The sequence below is a fragment of the Cherax quadricarinatus genome, chromosome 57, assembly GCF_038502225.1.
Source record: "Cherax quadricarinatus isolate ZL_2023a chromosome 57, ASM3850222v1, whole genome shotgun sequence".
Classification (NCBI taxonomy): domain Eukaryota; kingdom Metazoa; phylum Arthropoda; class Malacostraca; order Decapoda; family Parastacidae; genus Cherax; species Cherax quadricarinatus.
In genome coordinates, this window is record NC_091348.1 from 19,972,980 (window position 1) to 19,993,609 (window position 20,630).

The 20,630-nt window shown below is 39.6% G+C and overlaps 1 protein-coding gene across 17 annotated transcripts in view; it reads left to right on the forward strand.

Moving 5' to 3' along the window:
- The window catches only part of LOC128693550 (short coiled-coil protein homolog), a 48,394-nt gene that overhangs the window by 19,163 nt on the left and 8,601 nt on the right, over positions 1–20,630 (forward strand). For 14 of the 17 annotated variants that reach the window (XM_053783297.2, XM_053783303.2, XM_053783298.2 and 11 more), the window contains one exon: positions 5,751–5,783. The exons of 2 other annotated variants lie outside the window; for them this stretch is intronic. Coding sequence is in view for 3 of the 15 variants with exons in the window: in XM_053783306.2 (XP_053639281.1) it covers positions 5,751–5,760 (10 nt within the window). In the remaining 12 variants the exon portion in view is untranslated. Of the gene's footprint in view, positions 1–5,738; positions 5,784–20,630 lie in introns of all 17 variants that reach the window. One more of the 17 variants, XM_053783292.2, reaches the window with a different exon arrangement.

Sequence of the window (20,630 nt, forward strand, 5' to 3'; positions counted from 1 at the left end):
CTCTAAATGGTTGACAGACTCATTATTTTTCAAAATACTAGTTTTGAAGGGGTATAGATTGGTTAGAATAGAGTATATTTTCTAAGTGATATTTTACCAGAATAATTACTTTCTTTATCTATATTGACAATGTATATTTCTTACTGTGCACTCATGGCTTAAACCTTATAGTTACTGCTTTGTTTTAATTACACTTTTCTTTATCTATTGTGTTATTCTCATCTTTGCATAATGATCATAATTGTTTTTTCCAAAGCAGTAATTTAATTTAATGTAATTGTTATGTTTTAAAATAAGCTTTTTCACTTAGTTAACACTGAGATTTAACTAATATAAATATTTTTCCTTGATATGTTTTTAAAGTTTTTGTGTAAGAATTTGTAAAACTTTCCTCGGTCAAAAAGTATAGAAAAAGACTGCATCTAGCACCTAGCCTTAGATGTGATAAAAAGATGAAGAATGAAAGAAATGGGTTTGACATGCTTATAGAAAGTACTGTAAAGTGGAAACATTGATACAGGTAGCAGGGAATCCTATTAATATGATGTTTCACCCAAGGCTGAGCTTTATCAAATACACAGGAATAAACAAATCCACTCACTGCTTTGTAAGGCAGATGAGCTCCATGAGGTCAGGCTTGGAGAAAGACAGGGGCACTCAGTGGCCATTGTGAGTTTAATGACTAATTTGATTATAATAGCTGGAAAAAGATGTGTCACATGTGAGGTCGTGAAACTATGAGATCAGGTCTAAGTGAGGTCAGGTATTGGTGGACGTAGGGATGGGGGTAAAATGACAAGTTTGTTTATTACACGAGTCATAGACCAAGTAGGCAATAGGTCCAGCCACCGTGTACAATCCACTGTTTTGCTCAGTGGTTTTGGTGAAGTGGATCACTGCCACTTCCAAAGTTCTGCATCTGACGCTGTTGTTCTCATGGTGTAACAGTTGTGCTCTTAAGGAATAAAAGGGCACAAAACTGTAATTGGAACAGTATACAAATAACCCACACATAGGAGATTGAAGCTTACTATAACACTGGTTCGACTTGGACCATTAACTAGTGAGTTGTGTTCTTCCCCAGTCCATAACATAAGAATGAAGGTTGCAGTTGACTACATGTGTAGTTGGTTTCATCCCTCTTGCAGGCATATTTTTGTTCCTGAAGGTGCAAATGAAGGTTTCTGCTGGGTCTTCCTGACATAGAATTTATCATAACCACTACATTGTATACTGTATAGTCCTGTGGTGAAAATAGATCTGGGTTTAGGATGTCAAGTGATCTCTTTGATAGGTTTTGGGCATACTGTGTATATTTTCAGGAATGAGTAATATGTGTCAGGAATTTTAAGTTGGTGAATGTCTCCTCAATATATTCTTGTTCTAAAAGATATTCCTCTCCAAATTCAAGTAGTCGGAGGAGAAATCTGTAACTTCCCACAGGGTTTTGAGGTCATAGTGGGGAAAGTAGTGTATTAGGTCATTCTTATTGAGGTTTTCTATATACAGTATCATGCATTTAAGAGTATCTCCATCCTTGATGAGCAAAACATTGAGAAAAGGATAGACTGGGATAACAGCTGGTCCTCCCCACTGGGAAGACTGCCATCACCATCACCCTGCATCTCTCTAAAGCCAACATGGATATAACAGTCCTTACTACTAAACCTGTAATATAGATCACTAGAAGCAGGAGTATACAATATACAGTGTGGTGGTTGCAATAAATTCTATGATGGGAAGCCAGCGGAGATCTTCAGACACTTCCTCAGGAACATAAATATGCCTGCAGGAGGGATGAATCAAACAGGGAGGAGCACACCTGATAACCATGAGAAAGAGAGGATCAGATACAGAATTTTGGAAGCATTAATGATCCACCTCATTAACCCTTTCAGGGTTGAGAGGCCCTCTCCTAAACTTGTTCTCAGGGTTGAAAATTTTTTTGGAAAAAAAATTATTTTTTCTTATGAAAAGATAGAGAATCTTTTCCCAATCATAATGACACCAGAAGTATGAAATTTGATGGAAAACATACGGAATTATGCTCTCGCGAAGTTAACGGTCTCGATGATGTTTACGCATCGGCAATTTCACCCTCTTTGAGCCCTATTTTCGGCCAATTCCAGTGTACTACTCGACAAAAATCATAGCTATTTCGCTAGAACTCCATTTTTTCTATCGAATGAGTACAAGAAACCACCCATTTACCAATTTCAACTGTCCAATAAAGTGGTCAGAAATTAGCAATTTTGCCAATTTCATACAAATTTCAAAAGGTGCCAATTTCCAAATAGGGTCCAGAATAAACAAGACAGACATTCCTGGCACTAAAATAACATTTTCTCTGTTCATTAGTCACATCCCCAGGCCCCTCTTACATTTCTTTTGCTTTCCACTTTGAATTTTTTATTCTCACAAAAAATAGAAGATTTACTGTTATGCAGACTACTGCATTAGTGTAGAAATGGTGTAAATAATATCGGCGCTCTTGTGAAAGAATATTAGACTTGCCAGTTGATGTGTATTGGATGTATGGCATGATTTGTTTACTTTTGAACTTTGGCAAAAATCTAACATTTCTGCTACTTGGAGCTCAATTTCAAGGAACCTTTCATTGTGAAACCAGTCAAAATCATCTCAATTTCTGTAATATGTCTTCCATTCTATAAACTGAGACCAGGAAAACTAGAATACAACCATAAATACCATACGAAAATAAAGTGCAAAGTTGCTGTTTTAAACCAAAAACACGGTCAAAGTTTTTTTTTTTCTCATTATGCACTGTGTACTGCAGGATTTTTTTTATACTGCACACACTGACCACATAGACCCATTCTTTCATATGTAGGCCTACCAGCTTTCTCTTGCTAGATTTGAAGGCACTAGAATTTAGGCGTACTAGTACGTCAATAACCCTGGTGCGTAAGCTGTACTAGTACATCGGAAACCCTGAAAGGGTTAAGTAAAACAGTGGAATGCATATGTCTGGTGGACCTATTGCACATTTAGTACATGGTTAATATAATAAACATGTTACTTTACTCCCACCAATACCTGACTTCACCTAGACTTGATCTCATAGTTTCATGACCTCATATGTGACCTGTCTTTCTCCAGGCAGGCCTGGCCTCAGTGTTTGCTTGCCATATAAGGTGGCATATTTTCTCATTCCTGTGTAGTACTTGATAAAGTCCAGCCTTGTGTGAAATGTCCCATTACAAGGATTCCTTCCTACCAATGTCTTATTTCCACCTGTCAGTTTTTGCCATTGTCTGTCAAGCATTATCACCATGAATACTGAAGTAATAATTTTGAATAAAGGATTTTGGCATAAATTAGATTTGATGGGTAGGTTGTCATTTCTGTATCATGAATTCTGTGCTCTTTTTGGAAAGATATTTGGGTGGCAAATTTATGGTATGAGTGTTTTCTTCTGGTTAACTTTCATTAGTGGTAAATGGCCAATGTGTTTTTTGTTCATTATTTATGATTTGTGCTTGCTTCATGTGCACAAACCCAAATTGCATGCACATAATCATGTTCATTTTCATACTTTTATGTAGAGAATGTTGTTTTTATTAACTCATAGTTCCAAAAGTACCAAATAGACCTTTAGTTCTAGAGTAATATTTTGTAATGCCAATACCCTTCAAGGAAGGGGCATCCTAGTGATGAAGCGTTCTTCATCGAAGGAATTGTGGTTATCCTCTCCTTTTCTCTCACTTGATTACCTCCCATTCCCTAGGTGCTGTATAACCCTAGTGGGTTTAGTGTTTTACCTTGAATATATTAACAGTAATATAGTATCAGTTGAAATAAACTAATCCTCCACTTAGTTACTGCTTACTGAGTGTTATTTTCTTAGTGATGAAGGCTACACTAGGCATCAGTTTCACATTGTGATTACCTGTCCCCTATTTAGCTACCTCTTGCAGTAGATAGATGATCTGTGCTGCTCATGAGGTGAACAAATAATAACATCCATGCTAGCATACTGGACTGGGATGCAGTGAAAGAGGTACACTCCCTATACAGCCATTATTATTTTTAAGCAAATGTTATGACTCGTTTAGCTTTTTATCTTGGCCACATATCTCTGTGCATTTTACCCTGGCCAGCAAGAGTTGCAGAATGTTATAAAGCGGTAAGAATTACAATGGTGTGAAAACTAAGATTAGGAGCATAGCTTCGGATACAGGTGAATATTTTATGATGGATTGATGCTAGGGCTATCAAAACTGAAAGTGTGTTCCATCATAAAAAAAAAAAGGTAAGTTTATCTCACTCATAATATGGTAAACTCTAAGACGATACGAAAGGGTGTTCCTGTTTTTTGGACTGATCATCAGACTGCCTGTTACACTACTCTCAGCATGTTGATTATTCAGGGGAAGACCTGAAGTTTGTTTTAAAATGCATGAGGAAGGAAGATGGTGCTAGTAATAAGTTACTTGAAAGGTTGAAGTATTACAGATTGCCAAACATTACACTGAGTGGAGAGACTGAATGTTGATACCTAGGCAGCAGCCTCAAGTCAGAATGTGTTGAAGAACTTAGAAGATGGCAGATACACCCCTCGGGAAGACTCCAGTTTTAATATAATATGGCTGTACTTGTAGCTGATGCCATCAGAAACTTGCATATAAAAAGATGAAAACAGGACTCCAAGACTCTCTGTAATCAAGAATCATCTCGCACTATATCTGAGAGGCATTGCTGTAGAGGATTTCCATCTGAAGCTGATGTTAATCTACAGCTCATGAAAAGCGAAGAGTTATGAAGAAATTATGCAAATCAAATCTCACTGACTAGTCATGCCTACAAAAAAAAAGTACAAGTAACAGCAAATATTAGGTTTTTGACTAATTGTGAAAAATGCTGTTGATGGCATCCTTGCTCACAAGTCATTCTTTTAATGCCATGTAATCTCATTCCATTGAGTGACTTTTCTTTTTATGGTATAGTTGTCTTTCTTCCTAAGAACATCACATCATAGTTTTAGCCAGTGAATCAAGTTATTGTAACTGAAAGATTTATTTTTATTTAAAAAATATAAATTGTAAGCTTGGCAAGTTTCCTTACATCCACCGACCCCAGTCATCAGCAAACAGGTGCCTCAGTGTTAGTAGACTGGGATATGATATACCATAAAGATATTACTAAGACGAAGCTTTGAAATGAGCTGAAGTAGTTTAGAGTTTCTTGGCATATAAAATTAAGGAATTCTTTTTTTTTTTTTTTAAGCCTTTTTAACATTTTACTGAATTGCAGTTCTTCCCTCCTATTTATTTTTTGTTTTAAAAGTTTATAAAGACCAGCATATAAATCAACTGAATTTGTAACAAAGTTTTATATATTTCCTGTTACATTTTGAATCCTTTTGAGGTTAGTATGTTAAATTGTTCAATTTTGTGTTTATTACTCTTTTGTTAATCTCAATAACATTATCTGTTGTTGTACATACAGTGTAATGTTTTAACAAAAGGCACAATACCGTGACTGGAACAGTACACAAATAACCCGCACATAGAAGAGAGGAGCTTACGACAACATTTCGGTCTGACTTTGACCATTTACAAAGTCACACTGACTTTGTAAATAGTCCAAGTTGGACCGAAATGTCATCGTAAGCTCCTCTCTTCTATGTGTGGGTTATTTGTGTAGTGTAATGTTTTACTCCTTTCTAGCCAGTGGCTTTCTTATTTTAGTTCTGTATATTATTTAGAATTGTTTTGGTTTTATTGCAGAGCCACGTAACCACCTTACTGCTGAGATCAATGGTAAGTCTGGCTCTCCATGATCACCTAATCATTTTTATGTTTATTTCCTCATTTTCACGAGTTATATATTGCTTTCTTTGAGGCTTTAGCTTTAGTGCTTCTATTACAGTAATTTATCATGCGCTGTTTAATATAGAGGCTAATACCAGCATAACAACAGATATCAAGCACCACTTAATGGAGAAGCTAATACTCGACAGTGTAAAACAGATCAGGCCAGCTTTTGCAGTTGATACATGACCTTACAGGAGAATCTCCTCAAAGTTTTCATGTCAATTGTTGTGATATGAGTGGTTTAGAAAACTGACAGGTTGAAGAATGAGATACTTGTGCAACATTTGGAAATTTTTATTGTGGAAACATTTTGCCAGCTAGTGACTTCTTCAGTTCAATACATAGAAGAGCAGTGAAAGACGAAGAGAAGTTTGAGGTCATCAGTCCCTCAGCCTGGAGTCGATGTGTTCAGTCCAGCAGTGATTATTAATGGTTTAAAAGTAAGGAGTTTTTTTTTTCACACTGGCTTTCTCCCACTGAGGTAGTGACTTGACAAAGAAATACTTTAACTGTCACTCATTCAGTCACTGTCTTGCCAGAAGGATACCAGCATCAAAGTTCAGATGACCCTCCAAACTGCAATATTCCCACCATTCCTTCAGAGTGCAGGCACTGTCCTTCCCACCTCCAGGACTCGAGTATGGCTATTTTGTTTTCTTGAATCTCTTCATAAATGTTATCTTGTTCACACTCCAGTAGCACATATAAAACTCCCAGCCTTCATTCACTCCTATCTAACATGCTCTCACAAGCTTGTTGGATGTCCAGGTCCCTAGTACTTAAAACCTCATGTACCTCCCTACCTCCAAGGACAGCCACAGGGCTCAAAACTAATATGGAAAAATGTTGTTAAATAAAAAAAAAAGTATGTAGGTCAGCTAGTCAGCTTTTGATAATGTACACTATTGGAAATAGAAGTATCTCATACATCATGTAGAATAACTTGAATCTTAACAGAATTGATAAATAAGTCAGTATGTTGAAGTTATGTGTCCCACTTACATGGACTAAAAATTTGAATACTGCATAGGAGAATTACTACCATGGGAGATTTAACAAGATCTGCAGAAGAACTATGAATAAAATGCAACAATTCCCTCACTCAAGCCCTTGATTGAGGGACTTGTTATTACCCTTCTCTCCCTCAGATTAAACCTAATTACCTTTTATTCCTTAGGTCCTGCAGTAATAATTACATATGTATAAATTGCATAATCTAAGGATTTTATTAGCCTAATGTTTTTCAATTACAGTACAGTATCTCCCACTTTGTAAATAAGTATCACATTAGCAATCTTCTGCATTTCTGGCACAGCATCAAATTTTTATTTTATTTTATTATTAACACATCGGCTGTTTCCCACCAAGGCAGAGTGGCCCGAAAAAAAGAAAAACTTTGATCATCGTTCACCCCATCACTGTCTTGCCAGAGGCATACCTACACTACAGTTATAAAACTACAGCATTAACACCCCTCTTTCAGAATGCAGACACTGACAGGCCAGACTTGAGTCCGGCCTGCTGGTTTCCCTGAATCCCTTCATAAATGTTACCTTGCTTACACTCCAACAGCACGTCAAGTCCTAAAAACTATTTGTCTCCATTCGCTGTCTAACACGCTCACGCGTGCTTGCTGGAAGTCAAGCCCCTCGCACACAAAACCTCCTTTACCCCTCCCTTCAACCTTACCTAGGCTGACCCCTACCCTGCCTTCCCTCCACTACAGAATTATATACTCTCATTCCATCCTTTCTACACATCCAAACCATCTCAATAACCCCTCCTCAGCCCTCTGGATAATAGTTTTGGTAATCCCACACCTCCTAATCTCCAAACTATGGATTCTCTGCATTATATTGACACCACACATAGTCCTCAGATATGACATCTCCACTGCCTCCAGCCTTCTCCTTGTTGCAACATTCACAACCCATGCCTCACACCCATACAAGAGCATTGGTATAACTATACTGTCATACATTTCCCTCTTTGCTTTCATGGATAAAGTTCTTTGTCTCCACAGACTCCTCAGTGCACTACTTACCTTTTTCCCCCTCATCAATTCTATGATTCACCTCATCCTTCATAGACCCATCTGCTGGCATGTCCACTCCCAAATATATGAACACATTCATCTCCTCCATACTCTGTCCCTCCAGTCTGATATCCAGTCTTCCATTACCTATTTTTTTTGTTATCCTCATCACCTTACTGTTTCCTTTATTCACTTTTAACTGTCTTTTACATACCCTACCAAACTTATCAACCAATCTCTGTAACTTCTGTTCAGAATCTCCCTAAAGCAGTGTCATCAGCAAAGAGCAACTGTGACAACTCAAATTGCAATGATATATCAGTTACTGTTCCAGCTAATGGCTTACTGACTTTCTCCTGCATTCACTGAGAACCATTAAAAATGGCTCATAAGTTGTCCAGTGACTTAGAGTGTTTGGTCTTAGTATCAGCTCGTTCATCCCCTCAGCTGCCAACAACGTAAATTTATGCCAACTGGGAAAATGCCATTGACGTAAGCTTATGCCAGAATTCTTGGACCTATAAAGTGGTTCTGATTGGCCTGCATCAGAGAAAACAGGTCTGCACAGTATCGTATAAAGAAATTCTTTTGCGCAGGGCGTTGTGGGAGCCAGTAAATAGCATTTACGTTTGTCTACAATTTTTTAGTGCTTACATTTGTTTAGTGTGATGGAACAATAAATATAAATGTCATATGAAAACGTATATATAGGTGTGAAACATGTGATCCATAAAAATTAGAAAAAATGGAAAAAATTTAAAGCTGCAACTTTGTTCATGCAGCAGGCACTTGTGTTCCCGTAAAACAGTCACAAATGTCACCTTCAAACCTTCATATCTTCATAAATAATGATCAGATTTTACCCATTGTTGTCTTATTACACTTCTAAAATCACAGAGAATTTTCATTAAGATAAAATTTTACTTTATTAGTGTCCTTGATAATTAATTTCTGGGCCTTAATTTGCAATATTTATTTAAAAACTGACTGGAAATAATTGCTAAAAATGGAATATTTCTTTAACATTATGAGTAAGCTTCGTGAGTTAGTTTTTCCCTGAGTTTTAGGTCTAGATACCTGTACAAAACTTTATGGATTGCTATTAGATTCCTGTGCAGCATTAAGTTCATATGCATTTGCCTTTCCTTGTCCATTTTTTAATTTTGAACATATTGGTCTGTGAAGTGACCCTCTTTTTTCTTATCCATTTATAGTCATCATTGTTTTATATCATCACTTTGAGGAATATAATGTATAATGTGTTGTTTGAGCAGTTTGTACTACTAGAGAAAAGTCACATAAGCTGCCCCTCATCATTTTTTGTTAGGTCTTCCCTGCTATAATTCATAGTCAGATTATCAATGTTATCACTAGGTAAATGGTCCTTAATCCACTGTTGCCATTGTATTAACAGGAAATATTAACCTAATACAGTAGATTTGTGATAGTTTTTCCATGCTCATCAGAACCAGGACAAGTAGGTTATACTGTCCTTTCTTATTGATTCAAGCGTATCTTTTTAATAGACAGTTATAGAGTACCTCTTAGGAAGTCATAATACACTGGATTCCAAAAGTACTATAATCAGATTAACTGAAATTAAGATCCCCCTTAAAGACTACTTCATCGAGTCTAATTATTTAACTGAAATTTATTTACTTTACTTCATTGAGTATGATAACCTTGTTTTGCCCTTGCGTTCACCCTCAACACCTGTGCTGTATCCTTCTCCTCTACCGTGTTAGTGATATGATTGGTAAAAGAGACCAAGAGAGTAGTGCAAATTTTAAAACATTCAGTGACATGTCCTCAGCAGTTTTACAGCAGGTCTGCGTTACTACTGCATTGAATGCAGCCTACTTAAGAAAAATGTTTTCTTTTTTAAGTCTTGCCCCCTCAAGAGGTGCCTTGATGCTGCCAAGGAGCCTATCTTTCCCTTCTTTGGATCAAATGTGAATAACTTCCACTCCCTAGGTGCTATATGACCCTTACAACTTAGTGCTTCCCCTGATTGCAATAAAGTCAAAATTAAATATTGCTTTAATAATATCATGAAGCCATTAATCAAAGAAAATTGCTAAAGTTGTAGGAAATTGCAGTAATTGAGAGCATTTTCAGATAAACTGTATAGCAAGTTTGGCTTTAGATGTTAAGCTACCAGCTGGGCTCAAAGTATTTTGAGGGTCACATTACTTTACATACCACTCTAACCTTATAAATATTGAGAAATCCAGACAGCACAATTAAAAAAATCTAAGGCTTGTTTTTCATTTTGGAGGCAAACAATATACAATTGCATTACAAGAGCTTTGTTGCAGTTGGTATGTGTTGTATTCCACATGTATGGTATAATAAATATTTTTTTTTTTTTAACAAGTCGGCCGTCTGCCACCGAGGCAGGGTGACCTAAAAAGAAAGAAAATCCCCAAAAAGAAAATACTTTCATCATCATTCAACACTTTCACCTCACTCACACATAATCACTGTTTTTGCAGAGGTGCTCAGAATACAACAGTTTAGAAGCATATACATATAAAGATACACAACATATCCCTCCAAGCTGCCAATATCCCAAACCCCTCCTTTAAGAGTGCAGGCATTGTACTTCCCATTTCCAGGACTCAAGTTCGGCTATATAAAAATAACTGGTTTCCCTGAATCCCTTCACTAAATGTTACCCTGCTCACACTCCAACAGCTCGTCAGGTCCCAAATACCATTAGTCTCCATTCACTCCTGTCTAACACGCTCACGCACGCTTGCAGGAAGTCCAAGCCCCTCGCTCACAAAACCTCCTTTACCCCCTCCCTCCAACCTTTTCGAGGACGACCCCTACCCTGCCTTCCTTCCCCTACAGATTATATGTTCTCCATGTCATTTTGCTTTGATCCATTCTCTCTAAATGACCAAACCACTTCAACAAACCCTCTTCAGCCCTCTTGACTAATACTTTTATTAACTCCACACCTTCTCCTAATTTCCACACTCCGAATTTTCTGCATAATATTTACACCACACATATTGCCCTTAGACAAGATATCTCCACTGCCTCCAACCGTCTCCTCGCTGCAGCATTTACAACCCAAGCTTCACACCCATATAAGAGTGTTGGTACCACTATACTTTAATACATTCCCTTCTTTGCCTCTATAGATAACGTTTTTTTGTCTCCACATATACCTCAACGCACCACTTGCCTTTTTCCCTTCATCAATTCTATGATTAACCTCATCCTTCATAAATCCATCTGCTGACACGTCAACTCCCAAATATCTGTTTTATGCTGTTACTGTGGCTGCATTTACCATTTACGTGCTGTAATAAGATGTTGAAAAATCATTGTTTATTATTAAAGTTCTTATTTGGTTTTTATTGATGTAGAATTTTTAATATTGATATGTACAGTAGACCGTTATATTACACGGTAGTTACGTTCCTGAAAACGCAGTGTTAGGTAAAACCATGTTAGATAAAATGAAGAACTTATGGGAAAAATAGGGTTAAATTCGTGGGAGCCCCCAAAAAACCAAACAACTTTTTTTTTTAGATCAACAGATCTTACAAAAATAAAAGTGAATATGTAATTGTAATTCATTGTCATGATATATTATTTTTTACTGCTTAAGATTACAAATGCAACAAAATTAATAGTATTTCTTACCTTAAACTGTGGTTGTTGGTGTATGTCAGTGATTGTGAAGACAGCAGTGATGCATGGTTTGGCCCGACTGGGCTGAGGTGGATGGTTGTTGGTTGTCGGCAGAAGTGGATGGTAGAGGTTCTGGTACTAAACTCGATGGTCGTATTGGAGTGTGCATAAATTCTGTAATGGATCTCTGGGTTCTTTTACCCTGCAGTACAATGGAACCTCAAATTTCGAACGTATCGCTTATCAAACTCTTCACCTTTCGATCGCTTTTTTTGAACCAACCTTGTCCCTATTATCAAACTCGCCCTTCTTTTGAACCGCCAGGTACCGGACCTGTCCGCCAGCCCGCTGTGTCCGTGTCCCCGCCTAGGCGCCGTGAACCAGTCTGGCTCTGTTGATGCTTGAGTGAACACTAACCTGCACTCTCATTCAAACATTTTACGATTAATTCATTGTCTTTAGTGCTTGTGGGACTGTGAAATAAGCTACCATGGGCCCAAAGAAACTTGCTAGTGGTCCCCCTGTGGTAAAGAAAGTGAGAAACACCATAGATGTGAAGATGGAAATAATACAGAAGTATGAGAGTGGTGTGTGACTTGTTGAGCTTGCCAGGATGTACGGGAAAAACAAGTCGAAGACCATCGCTTCTGTCCTGGCAAAGAAAAAACATATCAAGGAAGCTGATGTTGTGAAAGGTGTTGATATGCTAACCAAAAAAAGACCACAGACAATCGATCAGGTTGAGAGGTTGTTGCTGGTGTGGATCAAGGATAAAGCGATGGCAGGTGATAGTGTTTCAGAGACGATTATTTGTGAAAAGACAAAGAAGTTGCATGCCGATTCAAAGATTAAGGAGATTTGCACCAAGTGGAATGATGCTCAAATGTTTGTGGAGAAGTGTCACCTTGAGCAAGCTGAAACAAACCATCTTTGCAACAGGTTCAGTGACAGAACCATGTCCCATTTTAGGGAAATCTTAGAGGCACCAGAAGCAGAGGACTGTGGACAGTTATTTTGTGAGACAGGGGTCCAGTGATTCTCAAGCTGGTCCTAGTGGCATTAAAAGACAGAGAAGGGAAGTAACCCCAGAGAGGGGTTTGATACCTAAAGTCCTTATGGAGGGGCATTTCCCTCTCAAACACTAACCCCAACTCCATCTCTCCTCCCTATCTTCCAGATGCCATCACCAATCTTCAATAAAGGTAAGTAAAAATGTTATTTTATATGTTTATTTAAATTTATTAATAATTGTTCACTATATTTGTTGTGTGTATGTAAAACTATAATGTAATACTACCTATAAAATGTATTTTTTTGTGAATATTTTTGGGTTTCTGGAACAGATTAATTGTATTTTCATTATTTCTTATGGGAAATATTGCTTCGCCTTTCAAACTTTTCGACTTGAGAACTAGCTCCCAGAATGGATTAAGTTCGAAATTTGAGGTTCCACTGTACATTATACAACTGACGGAAAGGCATCATTAGCTGGTCTAGACCCCGTTTATAAGCACTGCTTCTAGATTTGTCAGGGTCTTCTTCAGTGAAAAAGTCTTGAACACTTTGGTGAACCTTGAGATAAATTGTTCCATGTTATGTATTGTTCCATGTTATTGTTTGTGACACACAGAGTTAGATTATCAGTTGATCATGTATGTAATGGCACATTGTCTTTATATGAAAGTAGATTATTACAGTACAGTATTTTCAAACTCTGTCCCATCAAGGGAGGCTCCTAGATGCTGGTGAGGGATTCTTGATCCAAGGACAGACTTATCCTCTCATTCCTTGGATCAAGTCTGATTACCTCCCATTCTCCATGCACTGTGACTCCAATCACTGTTGGCCTCCATGTCTCGAGCTATGTTTTATTGCGCCCTGTTCTACTCTGTGAGAATTGTCAGGTTCCAATTTCAATTTGCCATATTCTGTTGGGTTGTCCTGTCTTTCAGCAAGCATGCAGAATTTACCTCCGACGTCGTCACCGCTCTAACACCCTTAATTTATCTTCCCTCCTTGCTGATGGCCCCACCTTTGACTCTTAACTTACTTTTTGGCAGCAACCAGTTTATTATATAAACTTTGGTAATACTTTCTTAGCACTCCTCACAGCCCATTCTAACTCTACCTCTGTTACCCTCTCCACCCCTGGCTTCTTTCTGCTCCAGCAACACCCCCTGCAGTGCTGTATGACCCTAGTGGGTTTAGCACTTGGTTTTGATTATAATAATAATAATGTGTTTTATTGCAATCACATGATCCTTTTCCTGATGAAACATTTGAGAGTGTACTTCTTGTGTACAGTGATATTCCTTACTCAGATTTTTTGAGAGTATTTTGCTTCATTAAACTGCAACCTCTGTACATCTTTCCCTGACATCCATTATACTGTGACCTCCGTGTATCTTTCCGTGACATCCATTTTCTGATTTCTTTCTTATCACTGCCCTTCCTTTTATAAGGTGATTTGAATGTTTATAGTTTCCTCTGGGGAGGGTTTCAGTGCAACCCTTCCCCCTTCCTCTTCTTTTCCTCTCCACTCGTCCTCTTTCCTGTATAGACACCTCTATGCTCCTCTATACCACTGGACTTTGGTACAGGTCAGCCATTACTGATCTGGCTGCAGGATTTTTTTTATGTGGTGCACACTGACCACACAGACCCATTCTCTCACATGTGGGCCTACCAGCTTCCTCCCGCTTGATTTGAAGCCGCTAGAATTAATGAGTATATATACGTCAGAAACATTGGCTCGTAAGACGTATTTATACGTCGAAAACAGTCAAAGGGTTAATTCACCTCCCCTCCGTGTTCACCCTACATCTTACTTTTCCCTCCCTCCTTGGGTAGTCCCAATGATTCATGTTTGCCCTTCTCCACTTCCATGTGTTAGAGCCTTCTTATCTGCTATAACTTAATCCTCACTCACGCTATTTCAGTGTACACTGATAGTTCAGAATTCCCTGACAGTGTTGGATGTGCGAGTTTTTCCTGACACAATCACCCGAGATCATTTACTAGACTCGGCCAGTGTTTTCACAGCAGAGTTCTGTGATATTTTCATAGTATTATGCATGTTGTGTCAATGTCTGCCTCATTTTTTTTACAGTTGCTTCAGATTCTCACAGTGCATTACAGGCTATCCAGAAATTCAGATTCTCCTCATTCTGTCATGCTTTGCATTCATCTTTGGTTATGCCCTATTTCTAGTAAATGCACCTCTTCAAGGGGGGCCTCCTTGGCATGATGAAGAGGCTCTTGGTCTGAGGAAATAGACCTTTTGGCCTCCTTCCTTAGACCGAACCTAATTGCCTCCCAGTCCCCCCTTTCCCTATCCCCTCCTCCCCATTCCCCCTTTCCCTTTCCTCCTCCTCTCCCCATCCCTGGGGTCCCAACTTCTGCAGCCTCCTCTGTGGTCACCCCTTCCACAGTCACCCGTGCCTCTAATTCTTTTGCTGTCCTGAACTCAGACGTCCCTACCTCGACACCTCATTCTGTTCTCACCTCTTCCTCTTCTCACTCACAAGTTTGTGTCTACAAGATCTCATACAACAACTCCTCCCCATTGCCCCTTTATTTCTCCGAAGTCCAAAAAATCCCCATTGTTAAAATCTCCTTTAACCCTTCCCTCCCTTCTACCTGCACATTTTTCCTTTTCAGTCTCTGTACCTGGTTCTTCACCTCTAACTGGCTCTGTTATGAATGTGGAGGTTCATCCTCCTCCTTGTACAGCACCTTCCTTCCCTGTCTCCTCCCAAGTATCTTCCTCTTCTGCCCCCTCCCAGGTTGCTTCCTCTCCTGTCCCCTCCCAAGCTGCTTCTCCAGTTCCCTCTACCCTTTTGTCCTCCCCTACTTTGGTACATTCCATAGTCGCCTCAATCTTTATTCACCCTCCTCCTTCCATCTCCAATGCATTCCACATACAACGTCCTTGTCCTGTGAAACACATAAAGCTATCTCCATATATATTGAGGAGACTAGATTGATGGTTACCGATCCACCTCCTGTTCCTCCTTTTCACTCTTCTCCGTCTGCACGGCTTCTTTCTTCACAGCATCCCAATACGTACTTCACTGCTTGTGCGTTTTCCGCTGCCTCCACATGTGGACGTTTTTAGTCCATAGATAAATCTACCTTCAGATTTATTGTATCTTTCTCTTTGCAAATCATGACTTATTTAAGTGGAATATCCGTGGCCTCGGAGGCAACTGGGGTGGGCTTCAGGTGTTGCTCTCCCAGTTTTCCCCTGTTTGTGTTTGTTTGTAAGAACCCAGATTACACTTCACTGTTATCCATCCCATCATGGGCTATGTTTTATTATATTCATCGGATCCTTGTCCCGATGGAACCTTTAATGAAAGTGCACTTCTTATATGCACTGGTATTATATACCATCAGCTCTTTGCTGCATTATACTCCAGCCCACATCCATTTGAATACAATGTAAGTTGTATACAATCTGTTCTTTGTATCCCTCCCCTTCTTGGGCATTATCTATCCCAAATGTTGTATTTCTGGTTCCTTACTACCACCACTTTTGTTGCTTGGCGATTTTAACCCTTTGACTGTTTCGGATGTATGTATACTCGATAATTCTAGCGGCTTCAAATCAAGCAGGAGAAAGCTGGTAGGCCCACATGTGAGAGAATGGGTCTGTGTGGTCAGTGTGCACTGTATAAAAAAAATCGTGCAGCAAACAGTGCATAATGAGAAAAAAACTCCGACCGTGTTTTTGGATTAAAAGGCTGGCTTTGAGGTGTATTTTCCTATAGTATTTATGGTTGTATTCTCGTTTTCTTGGTCTCATTTGATAGAATGGAAAACATATTACAGAATTAGAGATGATTTTGATGAGTTTCACGATGAAAACTACCTTGAAATTGAGCTCAAAGTAGCGGAAATATTCAATTTTTACTAATGTTCAAGAGTAAGCAAATCACACCACACGTCCAGTACACGTCAACTGGAGAGTCTAATATTCTTTCACTAGTGCACTGATATTATTTATACCATTTTTACAATAATACAGTAGTCTGCATAACAGTAAATCTTCTATTTTTTTGTGTGAATAAAAAATCAAAATAGAAAGCAAGAGTAATATAAGAGGGGCCTGGAGACGTGACCAATGAACAGTGGATATGTTATTTTAGTGCCAAGAATGTCTGCATTGTTTATTCTGGACCATATTTTGAAATGGCATCTTTTTTAATTTGCGTGAAATTGGCCAAATTGCCAATTTCTGACCACTTTATTGGGTAGTTGCAGTTGGTACATGGGTGGTTTCTTGTACTCAATTGATAGAAAAAATGGAGTTCTAAAGAAGTAGCTATGAGTCTGGTCGACTGGAACAACGGAATTGGCAGAAAATATTGCTCAAATTCGGCGAGATCACCGATGCGTATATATCACCGAGATTGCTAACTTCGTGGAAGCGTAATTCCATAAGTTTTCAATCAAATCTCGTACTTTTGGTGTCATTACCATCGGGAAAAGTTTCTCTATCATTTCATAACTTTTTTTTTCTTCAACACCAGAAGACACTTCAGGATTTGGAGTTGCGACAGTCAAAGGGTTAATGCTCACCCTTTTCTCGGGGGGGGGGGGTTCACTGTGACTCCCATGGCATTCAGTTGGAGGCTTTTCTCGCTTCTTTCCCCCCTCCATGTTTTTAATACGAGTTTCCCGCCCAATTTGATCCTTGTACTCATTCTTTCTCTTGTATCAATCTCTTGGTTTGTTCTTCCTCAACTGTACAAGGCTTTACCTGGTCTCTCCTCCCTGACTTGCATGATAGTGATCATTTTCCAATTGTCCTTACTTCTTCATATTCACCACCTCCTTGTAGCCCACACTGGCAATTTGACCGAGCGAATTGGGACCTTTACTCACGTCAAACTGCTTTTAGTGAGGATCCTTCTTCATCCTCCATTGATGAGCTTTTACACCTCTTCTCGACCTCAGTTTTAACCGCAGTTTCACATTCTATACCTCAAACCTTGGGCAGGCTTTCTCAGAGGTGCGTGCCTTGGTGGTCTGTGCTCTGGCAGTACATTTGAAACGTGTTGTGTGGGGCAGGTACTAGTACAATAGAACCACAGAGCAATCCCTTGATTTTAAGCAGAAGAGAGCGGTTGCCTGCCGTGTCATCCATGATGCTAAATGCACTTGCTGGCGAAATTGTTTCTACTGTCACTTCGGCTTCCTCTATGAGTGCTGTCTGGAAAAAGGTACAGAAACTGAGTGGTAAATATTCTCCCAACCCGGCTCCTGTTCTTTAGGTAGCTGGTGTTGCTATAGCAAACTCTCTCGCCATTGCCACTGAAAGTGGTAATCATCTTGTCCGTATCTCTCAGGGGCTTCATCTGTGCCCATTGTTTCTTTCCTCTAAGTCTGCCAGAGAGTTAGAGCCCTGAAACTTTTCTTCTATCAGAGAAGAATCTTATAATGTGCCTTTTACACTTATGGAACTGGAGGCAACTCTCTCTGCTTGCTGATCATCGGCAGCTGGGCCTGACAGCATTTATAGGCATATGCTACAGCATTTACATCAGTCAGCCCTTGCTGTTCTCTTATGACTCTAATCGTATTTGGTCGCAAGGAGTTCTTCCCCAGCTGTGGAAATCTGCCATTGTTCTCCCTTTCTGCAGCTGTATAGCCCTTGTGGCTTAGTGCTTCTTTTTGATTATAATAATAATAATAATAATCCCTTTCTGCAAACCAGGTACTACAGTACATGCCTCCCACTGTCGTCCCATTGCTCTTACCAGTGCAGTTTGCAAGGTGATGGAATGTCTGGTAAATATACATTTGATGTGGTATTTAGAGACTCACAATAGTCTCTCCACTAGTCAATACGTATAGCTTTTGTAAGGGCCGTTCTACCATTGACTCCTTACTGTTCATGGATATGTATGTTCATAATTAACAAAAAAAGGCACAATACCGTGACTGGAACGATACACAAATAACCCGCACATAAAAGAGTGAAGCTTACGACGACGTTTCGGTCCGACTTGGACCATTTACAAAGTCACACTAACCAGAAGTGGAGCAGGACGGCTAAATATAGGCAGGAATAGGTGGTGGTAGTAGTAGTACAAGAATGGTATACAGTGGATCCCCGCATACCGTTGGCCTTACATAACGTTAAATCCGCATACTGATACATTTTATCGCTAAGATTTTGCCTCGCATACCGCTAAAAAACCCGCTCAATGCTGTTCGTCCGAGACGCGTCTAATGTGCGGCCTGAGCCAGCCTCACATGTTCCGCTGGTGGCATTGTTTACCAGCCAGCCTCCGCGGTAACATCCAAGCATACAATCGGAACATTTCGTATTATTACAGTGTTTTTGGTGATTTTATCTGCAAAATAAGTGACCATAGGCCCCAAGAAAGCTTCTAGTGCCAACCCTACAGCAATAAGGGTGAGAATTACTATAGAGATGAAGAAAGAGATCATTGATAAGTATGAAAGTGGAGTGCGTGTCTCCGAGCTGGCCAGGTTGTATAATAAACCCCAATCAACCATCGCTACTATTGTGGGCAACAAAACGGCAATCAAGGAAGCTGTTCTTGCCATAGGTTCAACTGTGTTTTCGAAACAGAGATCGCAAGTGATGGAAGATGTTGAGAGACTCTTATTGGTATGGATAAATGAAAAACAGATAGCAGGAGATAGCATCTCTCAAGTGATCATAAGTGAAAAGGCTAGGAAGTTGCATGAGGATTTAATTAAAAAAATGCCTGCAACTAGTGATGATGTGAGTGAATTTAAGGCCAGCAAAGGTTGGTTTGAGAGATTTAAGAAGCGTAGTGGCATACATAGTGTGATAAGGCATGGTGAGGCTGCCAGTTCGGACCACAAAGCAGCTGAAAAATATGTGCAGGAATTCAAGGAGTACATAGACAGTGAAGGACTGAAACCTGAACAAGTGTTTAATTGTGATGAAACAGGCCTGTTTTGGAAGAAAATGCCAAGCAGGACGTACATTACTCAGGAGGAAAAGGCACTCCCAGGACATAAGCCTGTGAAAGACAGGCTTACTCTGTTGATGTGTGCCAATGCTAGGTGATTGCAAAGTGAAGCCTTTATTAGTGTATCACTCAGAAACTCCCAGAGCCTTCAGGCAAAAGAATATCCTCAAGGCTAATTTGTGTGTGCTGTGGAGAGCAAATAGTAAGGCATGGGTCGCTAGGGACTTTTTCTATGACTGGTTACACCATGCATTTGCCCCCAATGTGAAAGATTACCTAACTGAAAAGAAATTAGACCTTAAGTGCCTCCTGGTGTTAGACAATGCCCCTGGTCATCCTACAGACGTGGCAGAGCGACTTTATGGGGACATGAGCTTCATTAAGGTGAAGTTTTTGCCTCCTAATACCACTCCTCTCCTGCAGCCCATGGACCAGCAGGTTATTGCAAACTTCAAAAAACTGTACACAAAAGCTCTGTTTGAAAGGTGCTTTGTAGTGACCTCAGAAACTCAACTGACTCTAAGAGAGTTTTGGAGAGAGCACTTCAATATCCTCAATTGTGTAAACCTTATAGGTAAGGCTTGGGAGGGAGTGACTAAGAGGACCTTGAACCCTGCTTGGAAGAAACTGTGGCCAGAATGTGTAGACCAAAGGGATTTTGAAGGGTTTCAGGCTAACCCTGAGAGGAGTATGCCAGTTGAGGAATCCATTGTGGCATTGGGAAAGTCCTTGGGGTTGGAGGTTAGTGGGGATGATGTGGAAGAGTTGGTGGAGGAGGACAATGAAGAACTAACCACTGATGAGCTGCTAGATCAACTTCAACAGCAAGAGGCCAGACCTGAGGAAACTGGTTTGGAGGAGGGGAGAGAGAAATTGAAGAAGTTGCCTACTACAAAGATTAAGGAAATCTGTGCAATGTGGCTGAAAGTGCAAACCTTTATGGATGAAAATCACCCTCACACGGCTATTGCAAGCCGTGCTGGTGACTATTACACTGACAATGTTGTGAAACACTTTAGGGAAATCATAAAGGAACGAGAGGTACAGGCCACTATGGACAGATATGTTGTGCGACAGAAGTCCAGTGACTCTGAAGCTGGTCCTAGTGGCATTAAAAGAAGAAGGGAAGTAACC